This window comes from Mytilus edulis, chromosome 5 (assembly GCF_963676685.1).
Source record: "Mytilus edulis chromosome 5, xbMytEdul2.2, whole genome shotgun sequence".
NCBI classification, from domain to species: domain Eukaryota; kingdom Metazoa; phylum Mollusca; class Bivalvia; order Mytilida; family Mytilidae; genus Mytilus; species Mytilus edulis.
The window spans coordinates 4,781,251-4,802,058 of NC_092348.1; the positions used below are offsets into that span (position 1 = coordinate 4,781,251).

Genomic DNA, 20,808 nt, shown 5'->3' on the forward strand with positions numbered 1-20,808 from the left:
GGAGTATCACAATAGCAATGGCTCAAACAGTTTACCAAATTGCAGTTAGATTTCTTCTCCAACTAACTGATCAACTGGTAAAATGTTTTAGCAGATTGCTCAAGTGAAATGTTGTTAGTATGAAGTGAGTGCTGTGAAATCAAAAGTTATACTTACCATCCAGATCCAGTTAGTTGATATCTTTGTCATTTGTTTCAAACACAAAAATGACTTACTATAGTATGAGTCACTGAATAAGAAGGTCTAATTTTGACATGCTATTGTGATACCCCAAAGGTCACTGGATAAGCACAGTAATATTGCTCAAACTTTGGCCTCCAACACGGAGGCTTGGCACAAACCGCATGTAGCAAGCTATAATTGGCCACAACAATGACCTCCAACACCGTGGGGCTTGGCTCAAACCGCATGTAGCAAGCTATAATGGCCCCAACAATGACTAGTGTAAAACAAATCCTTGGTTTTAACATGAGAACCAACTTACGTCCTAATCTATATTAAAAACACTAGAAACTCTAATGAACCACATTAACGTTACAAACTATAACCACTGGACAGATGCAAACAAATGCAGCGGGTTGAAACGTTTAATAGGCGCCAACCGTCATACTAACCAGAAACAATAGTTTAACAACACAACAATGAAAGACACACTATAAAACATAAATTGCATTTTTAAAGCAGACGATACAATTATATATATGTATGTAATATATTTTCAATCACATACAAGTATATATAACATCTGTCTAAAGTACTAATGATGCTTTTTTTCCCCAGTAATTGTTGAGACAATACCAAACATGATAACTAAAAAGAAGGCGGAAAGATAAGATGATAAATAATGATTTTTTTCTATTTTTCTAATGGGCATTCTTTCTTTCGTTCACAAATGACAAGTTTTTTCTTTCTATTCTCTATTATATGTTTATAAACATTAAATCATCCAAGTAAATGGCATGTAAATGGCATTGGTGGATCCAAAAGGGGGAGGGGTTCCGGGGGTTGGAAACCCCCTTTTTTGGCCGATCAATGCATTTGAATGGGTGCATAAAGTTGGACCCCCCCTTTTTTAAATGGCTGGATCCGCCCCTGATAATGGAACGTTTAGAAGTTTCGTTTCGTTATCCATGTGTGACATAAGAAAGTCTTGTTTCAGAGCAGACGCATTCCGAGTCATGACAAAACTACTCTTTGTTTATAAATATTCATTTTCAAAATAAATTGCTGTCAATATAATTAATGCAATAATGTAATATGAGTGTTGGAACAATATAGTATATAAGAAAAGTACGGCCAAATCAAGTAAAATTTACTTTACAAATCGTTTGCCAAATCGACTGTGGCCAAACTGATTGTGAGGCCGAAACGACTATGGTCGAACTTGTTCTGTGGTCGAAACGATTGAGGCCGAAACGTCGCGAACGCCTTTGAACTTATTTATTCAGAATTAACCCGAATAATTCAGTCCCTCCCCGTAATCGAGCTCTCCTACTTGCGAGGAGTAAGCGGAATATAACGACTGAATTATTCGGGTTAATTCAGAATGTGAATTAGGAAAACGGACCCGAATATTTATTTTAGGTACACCATCTGTTAGCTTATCCGTAAGTTCCGCCGCTATCAGGCACACCTTAAAGGTAATACAAGAACTCTCATAAATTGGAGGTGGAAACAATCATTGGTTTCAATATTATTTTGTTTCGCAACAGTGAGACATTCAAATGAGATATTGGGTAAAACGAAGACACAATAGTTTCATCTTTTACTACAATCACCACAGACAGACAAACAGATAGAAGGAAAAATACCCAAGTTGTTGGCACAACATAAAACAGCAAAAATTATATATGGCTTCTGTCACAGCTGAACCAGACTCTGATTCCATTCAAGATACAATCATTGATTTAACAAAGAAATTAGATGGGAACAAGTTTGCAAACGATATTATATACCTTTTACAGAACATTAAGAAAACAACAGACGTCAAAGAAACATCAGATAGGTAAAGCCTGAACTGTTCTTGTGATGGGGTCCAAATGGTCCCACCTACTTTTTATCATGCCCCCGCCAAAGCGGAGGGGGAATTTAGTTTACCCGTAATGGTCTGTATGAATGTCTGTACGTCCCAAAATTGATCTCTGTTCTCTAACTTCAGTTTGCCTCAACTAAATGTTTTGAAACTTATACATTATGCTTGTTACCACACAACACAGATCAAGTTTGAATTTTGGTGGTGTCACTTGAACTGTTCTAGAGTTATGCCCCTTTATAAATGAATTGAATTGAATTGAATTGAAAAATTGCAAAATGTTTAGTTTCCGATCTCTAACTTTAGTTTGAATCAAACAGATATTATGAAACTCATACACAATGCTAAAAGAGGGACGAAAGATACCAAAGGGACAGTCAAACTCATAAATCTAAAACAAACTGACAACGCCATGGCTAAAAATGAAAAAGACAAACAGAAAAACAGTAGTACACATGACACATCATAGAAAACTAAAGAATAAACAACACGAACCCCACCAAAAACTAGGGGTGATCTCAGGTGCTCCAGAAGGGTAAGCAGATCCTGCTCCACATGTGGCACCCGTCGTGTTGCTTATGTGATTACAAATCCGGTAAATAGTCTAATTCGGTAGGTCACATTCATGAAAGGGAAGGGGATTGTAGTTACGACGTAAGGAACATATCCGATATCATTTGTGAAACGGTTATTCCATAACGGTCAACCAACTCGTGATGGCGTCCGTAAAATTTACGAAGGGATGATTTCAACTTTACCATTTGGAACTCTTGGTTTAATAGCTTCCTTGTGAGCAGTAACCCTCTATCAAGAAAATCATGATAGGAAATGCAAGCACGGGAATATCGTATCAATTGGGAGATATATACCCCGTATGCAGGTGCTGCTGGAATGTTGCTACTTAGAAATGGAAAGTTCACAATTGGAAAGCTGAAATCATCCCTTTTGTCGTAAAGTTTTGTTTTCAACCGACCCTAAATATCATAAAATACAGACCTAGTTTGAATTTTGGTTGCATCATTAGAACCGTTCTAGTTCTAGAGTTATGCCCCTTTATAATTAGAAAAATTACAACTATTTTAGTTTCCGTTGGCTCAACCAAATGTTATGAAACTTATACAAAATGCTTATTACCATGAAACAAAGATCAAGTTTGATTTATGGTGGCCCAACATTTATCATTGTTGAGTAATGCCTCTTAACAAATAATAAAATGCTGATTTTTTTGGTTTTGGTTCTTTGGTTTAACTTTTTGCCTCAACCAAATGTTATAAAACTTATTGAAATTTGCTTATTTCTTCAAAATACAGATCAAGTTTGAATTTAAGTGGTGTCGCTTCAACTGTTCTAGAGTTATGCTCCTTTACAAGTGGAAAAAAAGGAATCTTATATCTGCTAAAAAATATTAATCTAAAAAATAATTGTTGAAAATATTTTTTTTTAAATTCGAGTTATCTTCCTTTGTCCATAATTGTAGTTGAATAAATTTTAAAAATTAATTTTAACCAACTGCAATTACGGTCAAGGAAGATAGCTCAAATTATAAGAATTAATTTTTAACAATTACATGATCATCAACTACAACCAATGCTTTATACAATACAATGTTCACTGAAAAAATAAAAACAATCTTTTATACTAGCACTTTGATTAATGTTCTTCAGTTTGGTCCCTTTAAAACCTTATATGATATTTTGTTTCCATTTTCTAACTTAAGTTTGTCTCAATTGAATTTAATGAAATGTATTTATACATGTATATATATGTAATGCTTATATGTATTACCACTTAACTCAGCATGCTCAGTTTAAATTAAAATTTTGGAAGTGTCACTTTTACAGTTCTTGAGTTATGTCCTTTATTATGTCATATGCTAGCAGGGGCACTATACTTATTACCACAAAACTCAGATCAAGTACGAATTTGGGTAGGATTACTTGTACTGTTCTTCTTTAATGTCCCTTTATAACTTTATATGATATGCAAGCAGGGGCATCATCTGTGTCCCATGGACACATTTTCCATGGGACACAGATGATGCCCCTGCTTGCATATCATACACCAAGTGATGAGAAAACTCAGAAAAGCTTACTTAAACACTTGGCCCATTTTATTTAGCTGAACTGGTCCAATGGGCCATGTGTTTAAGTAAGCTTTTCTGAGTTTTCTCATCACTTGGTGTATGTGTCTTCTGTGGTGCTTTGTAGTTGCAGGTAAGAAACAGGATTTAGCAGATCTCTGTACAAATATTTTATACTAGTAACTTGACTGTACTTCAATCGTACTGGTATTACATGCATTAGTCTTTTACCCATATACATGACAGAAGTTTTCATATTATATTATACTATATAGATAGTAAAATAAAAGATTTGTCATAGATACCCTTGTTTATTTCAGATGGCTCAAATGGGCTAGGCAGCAGAAGTATCTAAAAGTTATAAATGCAGACATTCCATTAGGTGTATTGCCAAATGGAAAACAAGGGGAGATAATAGATATTAAAGTCTTTGCTGGAAGGAAACCAGATGATGAACTTTATGACAACAATGAAGAGCTGAGAAAAAAGGTTTCAGTTTTATTCTAATCTTTGATGTCTTATCATTTCACCAAAAAAAGGATGTAGTAAAAATTTTGAAGGGGAATGTTTTATCATCATATTTAAAGTTGGTGAAGAGAACCTGATGTTTGCTTCTCTTATTTAGCTTGGTATTTTAGTAATAACTTTATCCTATTAGTAATATTATTCAAAAGTCAAACGGGTAATCTGATTTTGTTACATTGTCTCTTTACAGGTACTTTATATAAACCTTGTAGTTTTCTTTAATCATAGTAAAATCCCAAATATTTATTCCTGTATTTAGAGCTGTAATTTTAGTTTGTTTTCTAGTTCCTTCTTGGTCACTGTTTTACACATAATGTTTATTTTCTAGTTCCTTTATAGTACTTGGTCACTGTTTTACACATAATGTTTATTTTCTAGTTCCTTTATAGTACTTGGTCACTGTTTTACACATAATGTTTATTTTTCCAGGTAGCAAGAGGAAACTGTTTTATTTCAATTAAAGAAGGCAATGATGTCAGGTGTGTTTTACAAGCTATGAAAAAGTTCACTGGAGGACTTGGAGATGATGACGATCGAGAGCAGGGAGATAACTCTACATGGAAAAAATATTTTATTAAGGTACAACAATGTTCAAGTGTACAAATTATGGGAAATACTTCAAAAAGATAAAAATCCAACATCATAAACTAAAAACAAGAGACCCCTATAAGTCTATCTTATACCATATGTCCATCTTGAAATGGTCCCAACTCTAGGCAATGTATGAACATATAAAAAATGGTTAAAAAAAGATGTGCTAATAATTTCCCTTATGAAAAATCATTAAGATTAAATAAAAGAAAATAGATGATGAGGTGCCTGACTTTAATAAGTGAGAGAGTTGCAGATAAGATAAGATAAGATAAATAAAATAATACATTTTTGTGTTGAGTGATCAAACAGTGAAATCAGATACATGAAAAAGCTAACAGGAATTGATATCAAGCTCAAAGTACTTTGTCTGCAGAAATAAAAAATTCAGCCCTGCACTGTTTTATCCACCACAGTACTCCAATTTTTTTTTTTTTTTTAAATGTTATTGTTTGACTTCAAGATGAGAACAAAATATACATATAATAAGGGTAGATAACCACTAAATAGGAAAAGAAAATAAATACAGCAGAAAGAGGAGTTATAGGACACACTAATTGAAACTTTTAAATAACTCAAGTTCCTGGGCATAACAGATGACAAGAAAAAAGTTAAATTTTTTTACATTTATGTTTGTAGCTATCTTTATGAATTTCAAACACGAACAATGTATTAATACTCATAAAAATAGGTGTCTTAAACTTGACCAGAACTTAAACAAAGAAATTTTGCTTTTCAACCTCTGGTTAAAATTAAAACAAAAGTCCAAGAGCCTGGACCTTCTATAAAAAAATCAACCTTAGTCTCATATAAACATATATTTTAAATTTATATTAGCCATTAGAGGAAACTGAGAGTGTGATAGCAACAAGAAAGGCAAATGGAGAGGCAGCACATCTGAGCTGTTTCATGGTGGACGGAGAATATGTTTTATGTGGAGGATCAAAGAATGTACATATGGTCTTCAGAAAAAAAGGTAAGAAAACATTTCATCATAAAGGTGACATCATCCATAAGTTTAATTGTTCTTGGCACAAAAAGTACTTGAAAGCTTTTGAATTCTAGATAATGATTTTGACGATTTTGACATGACTTTTTTCAAGATAATCATGTCTTCACACAGTTTACATTTAAATTGACAGATATTAGATAGCTCTAACCATTGAAATTATCTCCCTTTGTTAAAATGTCTAGTTTTTTTTTGTTAACTTCCAATTTAGATAATTACTCTTGAGAAACCATTTATGTTTTGATTTTCATCAGACTTTGACGAGTTATTTTTTTGTACATGAACATTATAAAAAGTTTGTGACACATTTCTGTGTTTGTGTTGTGACATCCAAACATTATGTCACAAATGATACACTACAAGTTGAGAAATAATATGTATGATTTTATCAATTTGAATCCTTAAACACTGTCAAAAGTAGGCAGTTTAATAAATGTCATTCCAAATTTTTATGAAAAAAAAATACTACTGAAGTTAAAAAAGCAAGTTTTTATTATTATGTACTTGATACTGACATATTAATTTCTATATTTGCAGTAAAAATTTATGAAGACCAAGAAGGGATCAAACATGTATTAAGGACATTAGCCTCTTAAGGGGGTTCGCGGGTCTAAATCATTTATATAGGATTTCTCTATATTTTTCTATAAATGAACTTTATCTTATAGTTAATAGAAAAATAAAATTAAAAAAAGGGGTCACCGTTCATTTGCGCTCACAATCTGCCTTCGAAAGAAACATACATCTTTGTGAAAGTGTTTTTTTCTGTTGAACTAATAGGAGAAATAAAGGTAATATCGAAATAAAAAAAAGAAATTTATTTCAGAAATCGCTCAAACTTTACAATAATTTAGTTGAAGTACAGCATATATCGAAATTATATTAAAAAATCTGAGTCACCGATGAGTTAAAAGAGATATTTCAATTTTGAAGCCAAAAAATGGCATTTTTCCATCAAAGGGAGATAATTTGGAACCTTTTCAATGATGTTTACATTTTAAAAGTCATCTTGGGCCAACACGAATTAATTATTTTGAATGTTTTTTGTACCATATGATAAAGTAACAGCTACAAAAGGTAATAAATAAAATTTGTAATGAAAAACAAATGTTTAATTTTTTTCTGAAATTTTTATACCCTCGAGCCTCCTTAAGATATGACAATTTGTCCTTCTTAAATATAAATGGTGTAACATTTTGTTTTTTTTAGTCAGAGTTATGCATAGAAAAGTCTTGCAGTCCTGTTAAATGTGACTAGTGGACATCTTAGCTACAACTTTATTTGATTACAGTTTTACTGAAGCTGATTTTGTTTATTATTTGTAGAAGATATATTGCAGTATACAGAGCCTCGATTTAGAATTGCCAGTGAGGTCTGTTTGAGTGTTTGGAACTCACTTGATAAAATGTCACCTGGTGACAGAAACAGGTATGTTCAATACTTAATTAGCATATTGTATTTAAACTAGTTATCCATTTCATTTATGTAAAATATACAGTTAAATTTGATTAAGTGGGACTGAACACCTAATTATTAGAAAAAAAATAAGTTCATGCATTACCAATGGATAAAACTTGAACTTTAAGCCAATCCATGCAAATACTGGGGATGAAATGAGTTGTTCTGAAAAGGTTAGTAGTTACTACTACTGATGGTTCCCTACTTGTTACTCATGACCAGAAAATATCTTGTGACATATATTATAATCACTCATTTATGTCTCTTAACAGTTTTCTATGAATATTATGAGGTGATATTAAATAAATGTGCATTGTGGTACGATTTGTGCTGTTTCCTATATCTGATGAATTACATATGTGTATGCATAATGAGAACAAACTATAGTCTTTTGCAGTTTTTGGTTGCCACTGGTTACACAGGTGTGTTTGAGATTTTATCACCTGACCACCAGCATGTAGAAGATCTTTCTTACCTGTCAGAGTAGGTACTCACTGTCAAAATAATTGTTATTTATGAAATTTTGAACATGGGAAAAAAGTGTTGTATTGTAAATTATAGTTTACTGGTATTGAACTTTGAAAAGAAATGGTAATCAGCCATATCATAGGTTATTCCCTCCGCATAAAGAAAGAAGAATTTGAGTTTATTTAATTTGAGAATACAATTTGTTTGAAATTATCATACCTGCAAACCTCTGAAACCTTCAAAGAGGGAGATCTCTCCCTCAGCTATGATAGCTAAGCTGAGTGTGAGATTTTGCACCAACCACATTTTCAAGTGAAGTATATGACCTGTTGATTTATTCATCTACAAAACACATGAGAGTTAATAGATATACTTTATTTTTTTAAATGTGGTTATATCCATAACAAGTTGTGTTGTTCGTTTATTTCCTTTTTGCATTTTGACAGTTGCATTCCATCTGGACAGCTTTTCAAACTAATTCAAGTGTTTAGCCAATAGATGGGGCATTAGGTGTATGCACAAACATATTTTAATTTACAACAAATGAAAGTTTTTAACGACCTTGACTGGCTATACCGCCCTTACAACAAATGGAAGTTTTAACGACCTTGATTGGCTATACAGCTCTCGCATGGTCGGTGTGGTCGGTACTACATTTCTTATAAATTTCAATTAAAAAATTGAATAGATTTATAGGTCTTTTAAGTGATTTTCAAAATAAAATTATGTTTTTTTGTTCTAAGGCATATAAAATCATTTAATTGCTATCCTTTATGATTCTTTGTTATACCCCCGCTTTAAAAAAGGGGGGGTATACTGTTTTACCTCTGTCTGTCCGTCCGTCAGTCCGTCCGTCCGTCAGTCAGTCCGTCCCATGAAACTTTCGTCACATTTTTCTCAGGAACTACACATCCACCCTTTCTGTAATTTGGTATCAACATTTATATATGTCAGCCATACCGTGTGATGCGTTTTCAGATTCATCACTTGACAACTTCCTGTTTACCGAAAAAAACTTGTATGATTTTACACATGATATCCAAGTTGAAAATTTTCGTCACATTTTTCTCAGGAACTACAATACAAGGATTTCTGAAATTTGGTTTCAGGATTTATATAAGTCAGCTATACCGTGTGATGCGTTTTCAGATTCATCACTAGACAACTTCCTGTTTACCGAACACTTGTATGATTTTACACATGATAGCCAACTTGAAAATTTTCGTCACATTTTTCTCAGGAACTACAATACAAGGATTTCTGAAATTTGGTTTCAGGATTTATATAAGTCAGCTATACCGTGTGATGCGTTTTCAGATTCATCACTCGACAACTTCCTGTTTACCGAACACTTGTATGATTTTACACATGATAGCCAACTTGAAAATTTTCGTCACATTTTTCTCAGGAACTACAATACAAGGATTTCTGAAATTTGGTTTCAGGATTTATATAAGTCAGCTATACCGTGTGATGCGTTTTCAGATTCATCACTCGACAACTTCCTGTTTACCGAACACTTGCATATTTTTACACTATTAATATTATCCACTTGCGGTAGGGGTATCATCAGTGAGCAGTAGCTCGCAGTTTCACTTGTTCAATTTGTTTTTTTTTATATTGTTTTATCAATTCACATTATTTTGAGAAGGGATACGTAAAACAGGATTAAACAGAAATTTCTTTGAAGTGTTTACATATTAAACACAAAGTTTTTAAGCAAAAGTCGTTAATGATCGTTAATTAGTACCATGGTTGACACCCAAGCTGTCAAGTGAAGCCATTTGATTTCCCATGGTCAGTGATTTACATGTAACAACATCACTCATCAGTGACACAAAAACGTAATTATTGTTGACTTGTCATTCAGGGTTAAAATATATCCTAAAGTGGGAGATTCTATACTCCTGCGCAGGAGGGTACCTGCAAGCGGGAGAATTTCTGCGTTTGAGCGGGAGAGTCCCGCTCAAACCGGGAGGGTTGGTAGGTATGAATTATTAACAAAAAGTAATTAAGCATATACCTCACGAAACTGATAAATTTTTGTTTATTTTACTTAAGTTCATAAATATTTGTTATTCAATTTTGATATAAAGAGATGCCTTAATAAACCATAAACAGTTAACTTTAATTACTTTATTACTCTTTCAGATCAGAAATGAGATTTATAACTTGGACACAGATTGACCTTGAACCTTCACCTGACAACGTTTCCTTAGCAACTATACCTCCTCATCTTGGCATAGAGGTTTGTATCTGATAACCAATTAAAACATACAATGTTTTATCTTTGTCTTTTTTTTACCAATTGCCATAAAAAAAAATCATCATTGGAACCCTTCAATGTTTTATAATTTCATTTGTTTATGTTTATAGCACCATTTTCATATACTAGTAGTGGACGTCTAAAATTGCTGACTATTTGATATAAAATCTAGTATCGATTATTTTATTACAACTATTTGTATCTTATACTTCATCATTTCAGATAGCAAAGGCTCTAGGACTTCTGACTATTAAATATGATGTTCTACCAATGTCAGAACTGGATACCAGAATGAAACAGGTAACAGATAGAAATATTTAAAAATAATATAATTCATATCAAACACTCCTTTACAAGACTTAAAGGTCTATATGATTAGTAAATTATGTATTTATTTTTTGTCTAGCCTATCACCATGGGCCTTAATTTCATAATATCAATTCTTCTTAATTACTAAAGAATTCTTACATTTTTTTTTCTCGAAAATGAAATATTATGATATTTATTGAAAACATCAGCATCACGCACAATAATCTACTACGTTTAAATTGTTTGATTTTCAGATGGAGGAAGATGTAAAAAGATGTATTGATAATCTCCAAATATTTTTAATTAAAAAAAGTTTTTTTTAACCTACACATATTTGTTACTTTCTACAGATAAGACAAGGGTACCAGTATGAAGGTGAAGTATTATACTTTATGGATAAAACAGGAATAGTTACTGGATTACTGAAAAAGAAAACAGTTTGGTAATATTTTATTTACTTGTATTTTTATTATACATTTCTTACAAGAAACACACAGTCTTTTGTGAAAGTTAACCATAAACGTAAAGGACAAACATCAAACCAACTTTCATTTTTAAAATAATAGATACAGGGATACAGTCAGTGAATACTTCTTGCCTGAGAACTAACATTAAGTGCAATTGCAACTTAGTTCAGTTAATGAGTTATTTTTTTACACATCAATGTAATCTTTATTGCTATTACAACTTCACATTCATTAAACCATCTAATCTCACCCAAAACCGTGTCACAAGAGGAGTCCTCTTACAAAACACTAGATTTACAATGAAGTATAACAATGCTTTAGCTTCAAGTCAATGACATGAGTTTTCATTCAGTTGTATAATTTTTTTTTCTTCTTTAAGGTATATCATGTGTCGTGCAATTAGAGAGAAGTTACGTGCAGCATGTGCATATAATCTGAAAACTCCAGATAAATTCTCTTTATCTAAATATCTAAGAAAGGTTAGTAGAGTAATATTGATTATAGGATTTTATACACAATTTAAGATAAAGTACAAAATATTAGTAGACATTTAAAAAATAATTCATGGAAGCCATAGATTGTTGGAAATTTACACATGGCCTTGGCTGTGATATTCAAATTTTATCCTGAGCGTTAGCGAGGGATAAAATAAACGAATATCACGGCCCAGGCCATGTGTAAATTTCCAACAATCTATGGCTTCCATGAATTATTTCGATTCTAATAGGACAAATACAGTCATTAAAATACTGAAGCGAGGGTTGGTTTGGTGTGGTGTGTGGCTGAACTTTTTTACTCCCTGTTAGATAAAGCTCAAATATCTTTAAAAATCCATAGCTTACGTGGGTTATTTCGTGAATAACCGCTAAAAAAACTGTTTAATTCTTCTGATTCTCAAACCCAACATTTGCCATTTTTAATTTACATGAATTTCTCGTAAGCTTCCGTCAAATCCGAAGTTGACATTTCATAACTAAGGAGCCACCATGTCGACTTGCTGAAATTAGTAAATATGCAAATAATGCAATAGAATAGAAAATAAAACAAAACCTTCCTCAAAAATCAGTTTTAATACAATATCATACAAATTTCGATGGTTCACGTAACAGAAAACTTTCAACTTTAGCGGCCGGGTTTCATTTGTATGACGTCAAGTTTTGAAATGACTTAAATATGCCCAAAAAAATGATAGACTTTCGCGGAATTTTATTTTATTTTTATTTTGTTAATTTCTCCAAGCTCTTGTGCATTACTGCTTTTTATTATGCATCTGAATAAGAATAACAGTTATTTTGTCTTTTTTTAATTGCACTTTTTAAATCAATAAAATCGGCAAAGGGTCTGCAAATAGGTTCCAATACATGTAGATTTACGTGGGAAGTATATTGTAACAGCTATTATTATGTATATCTCTGAGTCTGCGCTTAGTATAGATATTATCTCTGAGTCTGCGCTTAGTATAGATATATATAGAATTTTATCAGTGTTGTTTACAAAGCGAAAGAAGCACGTCATATTAGAATCAAAGTTTTCTTTATGGAAAGTGAGTAAAGGGACAAAGTGTAACCATAATAACAGAATGTACTTCTTTTTACATTATATTTTATGCAGAACAAGAAGAAAGAAAACAAAAATGCCAAGTAAACAAACATTTTTTAATTTTGTATGAACATGAATATGAATAAAAAGATATGTGAGTAAATTTTGATGAGACACAACCATTGAAAATAATAGAACAGTTGATATTTTCATGTCTTGATTTTAAGAAAGTTTAAGAAGTTGACAACAGCATGTAGTTCTTCACAAGATTACTTTCCAGTTAATGATCCTTGCCCATGGTTTTGCTGTTACTAATTTTTGATAGTTAAGTTAATTAGTAATTGACCAAAGCTTTGTTCTAATTAATTTAAGATGTTGGAAAAGGTTGAGCTATAATAATTTTGTTATAGAAATTGGATAAAGTACCTGTTAATCCTATGTGATATGGACTTTAACCTATTATTTAAGACCTAGATGTCTTTTGTGTTTTGTTGTTATGTTGGTTTGCTGTCCCATTAGAGTTTTCCTCATATCTCATTTTATTTTATAACTTCTCAGTATGATTTATGATGATTTATTTGCATTATCTATTTTCTTTCAAAGACAGATAAAAGATTGGATGAGATACAGATATGGCTTGGTTTGGATATGAGTACTATAAATGAATGGAAGGTATGTATTTATAGATTATCATTTCAACGAGATTGATTCTCTCGCTTGACCTGGTACTGAGATTATCACTTTGGAAACCAAAAGTATAACAGCAAGTTTTGACAAAAATGATTCAGTTTAATTATAAATTTCTTTCTAAAATGAAAAATATTTCATATAGAATGGACAGTTAACATGCTATTACTTCAGATTAAGGATGTTCGCTACTCTGTTAAAAAATAACAAGCTTATTAAAAGACTATTATGAATTGATAGTATATTAATAAAGAAACTCAAAAAGTAGAAAAAATGGAGGGTCCGTGTTCTCATTTTCGAGATATAAGCCATTGAAAATTTGATAGGAAATAATTCTCTCTAGATTTTTCTTATATTTAACATTGGCACCTTGTTTGTTTCAAAAACTATGAAAAAATAACAAGAATTTTATAAAATTTTGAAATATGGCTTTTTAAACTTTATGTTATAAAATTATGAAAAGAAAAGTAGGGGTTAGTGGGCAAATTTTTTTAATGACAATACATGGATAAAACCAGAGGATTCCGAAAATCTGGCAAAAAATCAAAAAATGGAGGAGCAAACATCCTTAAGTCAGGAAAATAATGTCTGAATGAGGTTCAAGGGATATTTCAAGTTATACACATATAATAGGTACTTACTTTTGAAAAGGGACAGAATCATTTATTCAGTAAAGCAAAAATGTCAAAGGGTGTTGTGCAAATAGTAAAAGTAATAGGCCTAAAGATGCATTCTCGTCCTTTCTTAAAATTGAGAAAGGAAATGGGGAATGTGTCAAAGAGACAACAACCATGACAAACCGACCATGACAAACCGACCATAGAGCAGACAACAGCGGAGGGCAACCAATGGGTCTTCAATGTAGCGAGAAACTCCCTCACCCAGAGGCGTCCTTCAGCTGGCCCCTTAAAAAATATGTATACTAGTTCAGTGATAATGGATGTCATACTAAACTCCAAATTATACACAAGAAACTAAAATTAAAAATCATACAAGACTAACAAAGGCCAGAGGCTCCTGACTTGGGACAGGCGCAAAATTGCGGTGGGGTTAAACATGTTTATAAGATATCAACCCTCCCCTATACCTCTAGGCTGTAGCCAATGTAGAAAAGTAAACGCATAACAATACGCACATTAAAAGTCAGTTCAAGAGAAGTCTGAGTCCGATGTCAGAAGATGTAACAAAAGAAAATAAACAAAATGACAATAATACATAAATAACATTTTTTTGGCTGATATTGCTCCCTCCTTAATTCCTGTTATTAGAACTGTGCAAAACAGAATTAATTTATCAGAGTAATTTTATATAGCACACATATGCGAATGTCAGGAGGATTGACAAATAACTGAATGAAAGGTTATGGACATTTAAAACGTATATTTTATTTTACTTTTGTAGACATTTGCCAATAAATTTATAAGGAATGTGATTCAAAAAGTCGACTTAGGAGAAGTTACTTCAGATGATATTGCTAATATTTATCCTGTTATATGGTTAGTATTTTCTAAAGTTTGAATATTTTTAGAAACATTTATTTTTATACGACCGCCAAAAAATTATGTTGTTGTATATATTGGTATCACGTTGTCTTCTTCGTCAGCAGCGTCGTCCGAAGATAGTTGGTTTCTGGACAATTACTTAAGTTGAAGTAAATTGAAGTCTATAAAATTAAAACACAAGGTTTATAACCACAAAAGGAAGGTCGGAATTGATTTTGGGGGTTATGGTCTTAACAGTTTAGGAATAAAGGGCCCAAATAAGCATTTTTCTAGTTTCAAGACAGTAACTAGTGGGACAGTATATAGATCTCTCTGAAAATATACCACAGGTGTCTGTTCCACAAAGGGATGGTAAGCATTGGCTTTGGGGGTAATGACTCAAACCGTTTATAAATTGCAAAAAAGAGGGAAAACAAAATTTTAAAAAAGAAATTGGGTTTATGTGTGGTCATATAACCAATTCTAAGTTCTTTGAATACAGTTATTCTTTGTCAGAAACCTATAATGTGTGAAACATTTAATTACAATCCAAATTCAGACCTGTATCAAGTGTGAATATTTTTTTGCCCCAACTTTTTAGGGTTGGACCTCTGTGGTTGTATCCAGCTGCACTCGGAGAAGCAATTTATTTAAATTTAAAGCATACTTTGTAGTCTATGGCTGTTTATTGTCTGAAGTTACATTAAAAGGTCAATATGTTACAATTTCAGTAGACAATGTCATAAGGAAGAATTACAATTTTATACTATTGAAACGATTATAAATAGTTGTAGATTCATACAAGGAAGTTAAAAAAAGTCTGGTTTGTTTTTTTAGGAAATGTGAATTAAAGAAGATATGGAGTTAACAGCAATCATATCACAAAATAATATTAGATTAAGATTGAAAAATAAAACAAGAAAGCAGAAAGAAACTTGGTTTAAGGTGGCTTGGGCCTATTCAAAGTTTCTATTAGAAGTGCCATATTTTTTGTTATTCTATTCTTTACAGAAAGTGAATCAAATTGGTTGAAAAAAATAGGGGGTCACGGACCATTTAAGCTCACAATTTTACTTTTAAATAGGTATGTAAAAGGGACCATTTTTCAATGAAATGATAGGGAAAATAGAGGTGTGGACATATTTTTATCAGAATATAAAAAAAAAGTTCTATGACACTAGGTCCAAAACTGTATTATACAAAGCTGAAATATAGCTTCAAAGAATGAGCAAATAAAAAACATAGGTCACCGATAAGGAAAACAAAATATTTTGCCTTAAAACCCTTGGCTTGAAATAGTGAAATTGGGTGAAATGTCATTTTGAGCCTTTCACAGATACACATAATAACGATAATAGTTTTTTAATGACATAACTACAATGATTTAACAGTTCTAATCAATCAAAATATTTAAAAAAATAACATCGAATTTACGACACATACTGTTAGTGTGCATTGTAATTCATGCGTGAAATTATGGGCAGTTGAATAGTCCCGATCCAACTTAAAGCTAAGCTATGCGATTTAAAATTTTCTCATATTTTTTCAGGAAAAGATTTGTAGCTGACTCTGGAGAAAGTGACGATATAAAAGTTGTTGTGACATCAGGATCATAACAAGAAGTTGTGGTAGTACAGGACCCTAACGAATTATTATGTGATACCATCCTGGAATAGAAAATCTAGAAGACAGATTTAACATGAGTCTGTTTGCTTACTTGGAAAGTAGCAGATCAGTACCTAAGATTAGCACAAACCTTCTTCTTCATCCTTGATTATGTTAATTACATATAATTTACTTTTTGAAATGACTATTGCCTTAATATATTGAACACACCTTCAGGAAGTGTGATGAGAACAGAACTTGTAAAGCCCCTTCCTAGAACACCATCAATGTGATGATGACTACCGGTCATGAGATCAGGATTACGTTTGATCGCTATAAGACTAAGCTATGACGGAATTGTGAATATATATTATAATAAACACTCATTTGGTTATCATTTGTTATAAGATGTCAGATCCAGGCTACAATTTATTTTGGAGGATGTGTTATTGTATCTTTAAACAAATATGTGTTGAATGGAGCATAATTGTTTGTTTTTTCGACAGCATATGTAATTTATTGGTTTCTGTTTTTGAGTGTGCACAAGATACTTTTAGTGCAACATACAACACAGGGTAATTTATTTCTACAATTTATAAATACTTTTATTGATTTTAGACAGCCCTTTGATTCTTAGAAATAATTTGACTCTTTTTAGATTCATGATATTTTTGTAATTTAGTGCAATACTCATTTGATTTCTTTATTAATTTATTTTATGCTGTTTGAATCCTTGAATTTTGGACATTACTGCAAGTATGTGACATTATGTTAACATTGTCATATATATTATTTAGTTCTTGCAATCATGTTCTTGCATTTTTCAGATTTAATAAACTAACTATACAAAATTATTGTAGTTTAATTTGTTCTGTGTTGATCACATGTTTATTCTTTGATAAATAAACTTGTCATAGGTACTAGGATTAAAATTTTATATTGACATCAGGTGTGCGTTTTGTCTACTAAAGACTCATCAGTGACGCTCGAATAAAAAACTGTTTAAAAGGCCAAAATAAATATGAAGTTGAAGAGCATTGAGGACCAATAATTCCTAAAAGTTTTGCCAAATACAGCTGAGGTAATCTATACCTGAGGTATAAGAAACGAAATACTGCTTTGTTTATTTAAGTTAAACAAAATCACAGGAATATTTGTTTCTTCCTGATTTGAAGTAGATCAAACATACCTGTCATTGTTTAGATAAGAAACATTTTAATAACTGCTGTATTAAGATCTTTATCATTAGATTTGCCTGTCATTTTGCCTTAATTTTCGTGGTGTCTACTTGAAATACCTTTACCAATACAAAAGAAAAGTAAAGCACATTTTGAAATGAAAATTTAGGGCAACAGAAGTTAACAAATGATGAAATCTAGCCTATGCTGCAGTTAAGCAGTAGTGACCAGATTTGTGTTATCAGAGGAGGCATTACCCTTGTACGTCTGTATGTCAGTACGTCCTGAAGTTGGTTTCCTTTCTTTAATCTTAGTTTGCCTCAACCAAATGTTTTGACACTTATATACAACGCTTGTCACCACAGAACACAGTTCAAGTTTCAGATTATTTTTGTTGCAATCTCTGTTTACCCAATTCTAAAAGCTGGGATTTCATTGGTGAGCAATAGCTTAGAGTTCTACTTGTAGAACATACATATTTTATATCGGGCTTCAAACGTATTGGCTTTATGGAAAACTATCAAAACTGCCAAAAAAGACTCATTTATATATTAAGATATGTGCCAAGATTTAACATGAACGATATTTTGGTACAAGATGTTTCATACACAATTGTAAATGTGTGAGAGCAAAAGATATGTATTGGTGTGCCTTGAGTAGATGAATCAATCTGATGTAGAAGAAACGCGTCTGCCAAATCATAAGCCTGGTACCTTTGATAACCACTTGGCTCATAAACTATTTTACCCAAAACGTGTGTATAGCTATTTTTTTAAGCACTGAAATTCGTTCATCTGAACATAGCACATCTTCGGTACAACAAATCGAATATATAAGCTCTTGAATGTTGTCCAACTAGAATGAAAGCAGAAAATTTGGACTGCTACTCAAAACAATTGCATATAGCATTTTTGAAAGAAATTTTGACTTTCAATAGGACTCATACTGACCCTTTACAGAGTTGGAACAGAGCGACAGTTATACTTTCCCTAAATGAAACATCAGATTTATCTTCCGCATTCTTGTAGGACGAAAAGTGGGGCGAGTTGGTGATCCAGGTTGGGGCGGTTTTTTTTTAAAGTGGGGCGAGTTGGTGAAAAAGTGGGGCGACTAGGTGTGGGGCGACTTGTCCTGCTTCCCTTAGTATGTGAATTCGGATGCATTTAAATACAACGTGCAACGATGATTTTGAGCGTCTACTTATATGGGGGTTATTACCAGATTCGTGTAGTAATTGAAGGTATGATCATAGGAGCATCCTATTTGTATAGTCACTGCTGTGTGCGGTTAAGAAGTTCAATTTCATGTGGCCACTTATGTGTCAGGATCTGGACTTTCATTTATTTGAACTTTCAAAAGTTCGATATATCTTTCAAATGATATTGTGCGAGAAAATCTTTTTTTTTAACAACTGAATTTTTTACACGGCAGTTCTCTGTATATTGTAGGGGACTTGTATAACTGGCGCATTGTACCATTCGAATTTTTAATTGGTGAAACACCCGTACTTCAATGTATAGTCCAATATTCCATCTAAGAGTAAAATATAACAACTCGAAGGAAAATTCAAAACGGAGAGTAACTTATCAAACGACAAAATCAAAAGCTCAAACACATCAAACGAATGAAAAACAACTGTCATATTCCTAAGCTGGAACAGACATTTCCCTCAAACACATCAAACGAATGAAAAACAACTGTCATATTCCTCAGCTGGAACAGACATTTCCCTCAAACACATCAAACGAATGAAAAACAACTGTCATATTCCTAAGCTGGAACAGACATTTCCCTCAAACACATCAAACGAATGAAAAACAACTGTCATATTCCTAAGCTGGAACAGACATTTCCCTCAAATACATCAAACGAATGGAAACAACTGTCATATTCCTCAGCTGGAACAGACATTTCCCTCAAACACATCAAACGAATGGAAAACAACTGTCATATTCCTCAGCTGGAACAGACATTTCCCTCAAACACATCAAACGAATGGAAAACAACTGTCATATTCCTCAGCTGGAACAGACATTTCCCTCAAACACATCAAACGAATGGAAAACAACTGTCATATTCCTCAGCTGGAACAGACATTTCCCTCAAACACATCAAACGAATGGAAAACAACTGTCATATTCCTCAGCTGGAACAGACATTTCCCTCAAACACATCAAACGAATGGAAAACAACTGTCATATTCCTCAGCTGGAACAGACATTTCCCTCAAACACATCAAACGAATGACAAACAACTGTCATATTCCTCAGCTGGAACAGATATTTCCCTCAAACACATCAAACGAATGACAAACAACTGTCATATTCCTCAGCTGGAACAGACATTTCCCTCAAACACATCAAACGAATGGAAAACAACTGTCATATTCCTCAACTGGAACAGACATTTCCCTCAAACACATCAAACGAATGGAAAACAACTGTCATATTCCTCAGCTGGAACAGACATTTCCCTCAAACACATCAAACGAATGGAAAACAACTGTCATATTCCTCAGCTGGAACAGACATTTCCCTCAAACACATCAAACGAATGGAAAACAACTGTCATATTCCTCAGCTGGAACAGACATTTCCCTCAAACACATCAAACGAATGGAAAACAACTGTCATATTCCTCAGCTGGAACAGACATTTCCCTCAAACACATCAAACGAATGACAAACAACTGTCATATTCCTCAGCTGGAACAGACATTTCCCTCAAACACATCAAACGAATGGAAAACAACTGTCATATTCCTCAACTGGAACAGACATTTCCCTCAAACACATCAAACGAATGGAAAACAACTGTCATATTCCTCAGCTGGAACAGACATTTCCCTCAAACACATCAAACGAATGGAAAACAACTGTCATATTCCTCAGCTGGAACAGACATTTCCCTCAAACACATCAAACGAATGGAAAACAACTGTCATATTCCTCAGCTGGAACAGACATTTCCCTCAAACACATCAAACGAATGAAAAACAACTGACATATTCCTAAACTGGAACAGACATTTCCTTATATAGAAAATGGTGGATTAAACCTTGCTTTATAGCTAGCTAAACCTGTCACTTGTATTACAGTCGCATGAAATTATATT

At 32.7% G+C, this 20,808-nt stretch overlaps 1 protein-coding gene across 1 annotated transcript; it reads left to right on the forward strand.

Moving 5' to 3' along the window:
- The first annotated feature begins 1,629 nt into the window (after nucleotides 1-1,629).
- On the forward strand, nucleotides 1,630-17,368 carry LOC139522805 (uncharacterized). Its single transcript, XM_071316368.1, has 13 exons — nucleotides 1,630-2,005; nucleotides 4,433-4,601; nucleotides 5,067-5,216; nucleotides 6,066-6,204; nucleotides 7,563-7,665; nucleotides 8,083-8,178; nucleotides 10,315-10,411; nucleotides 10,652-10,729; nucleotides 11,089-11,180; nucleotides 11,585-11,684; nucleotides 13,348-13,416; nucleotides 14,833-14,927; nucleotides 16,462-17,368. The coding sequence occupies exons 1-13, from the start codon at nucleotides 1,851-1,853 to the stop codon at nucleotides 16,526-16,528; spliced, it is 1,410 nt and encodes a 469-aa protein (XP_071172469.1). The 5' UTR covers nucleotides 1,630-1,850; the 3' UTR covers nucleotides 16,529-17,368.
- The last annotated feature ends 3,440 nt before the right edge of the window (nucleotides 17,369-20,808 follow it).

Excerpts from the sequence above, each read along its gene's own strand:
- LOC139522805 (XM_071316368.1), top strand. The coding sequence starts at position 1,851 with ATGGCTTCTGTCACAGCTGAACCAGACTCTGATTCCATTCAAGATACA. Across the intron at positions 2,006-4,432 it reads GTCAAAGAAACATCAGATAG|ATGGCTCAAATGGGCTAGGC; the intron begins GTAAAGCCTGAA and ends TGTTTATTTCAG. Across the intron at positions 8,179-10,314 it reads GATCTTTCTTACCTGTCAGA|ATCAGAAATGAGATTTATAA; the intron begins GTAGGTACTCAC and ends TTACTCTTTCAG.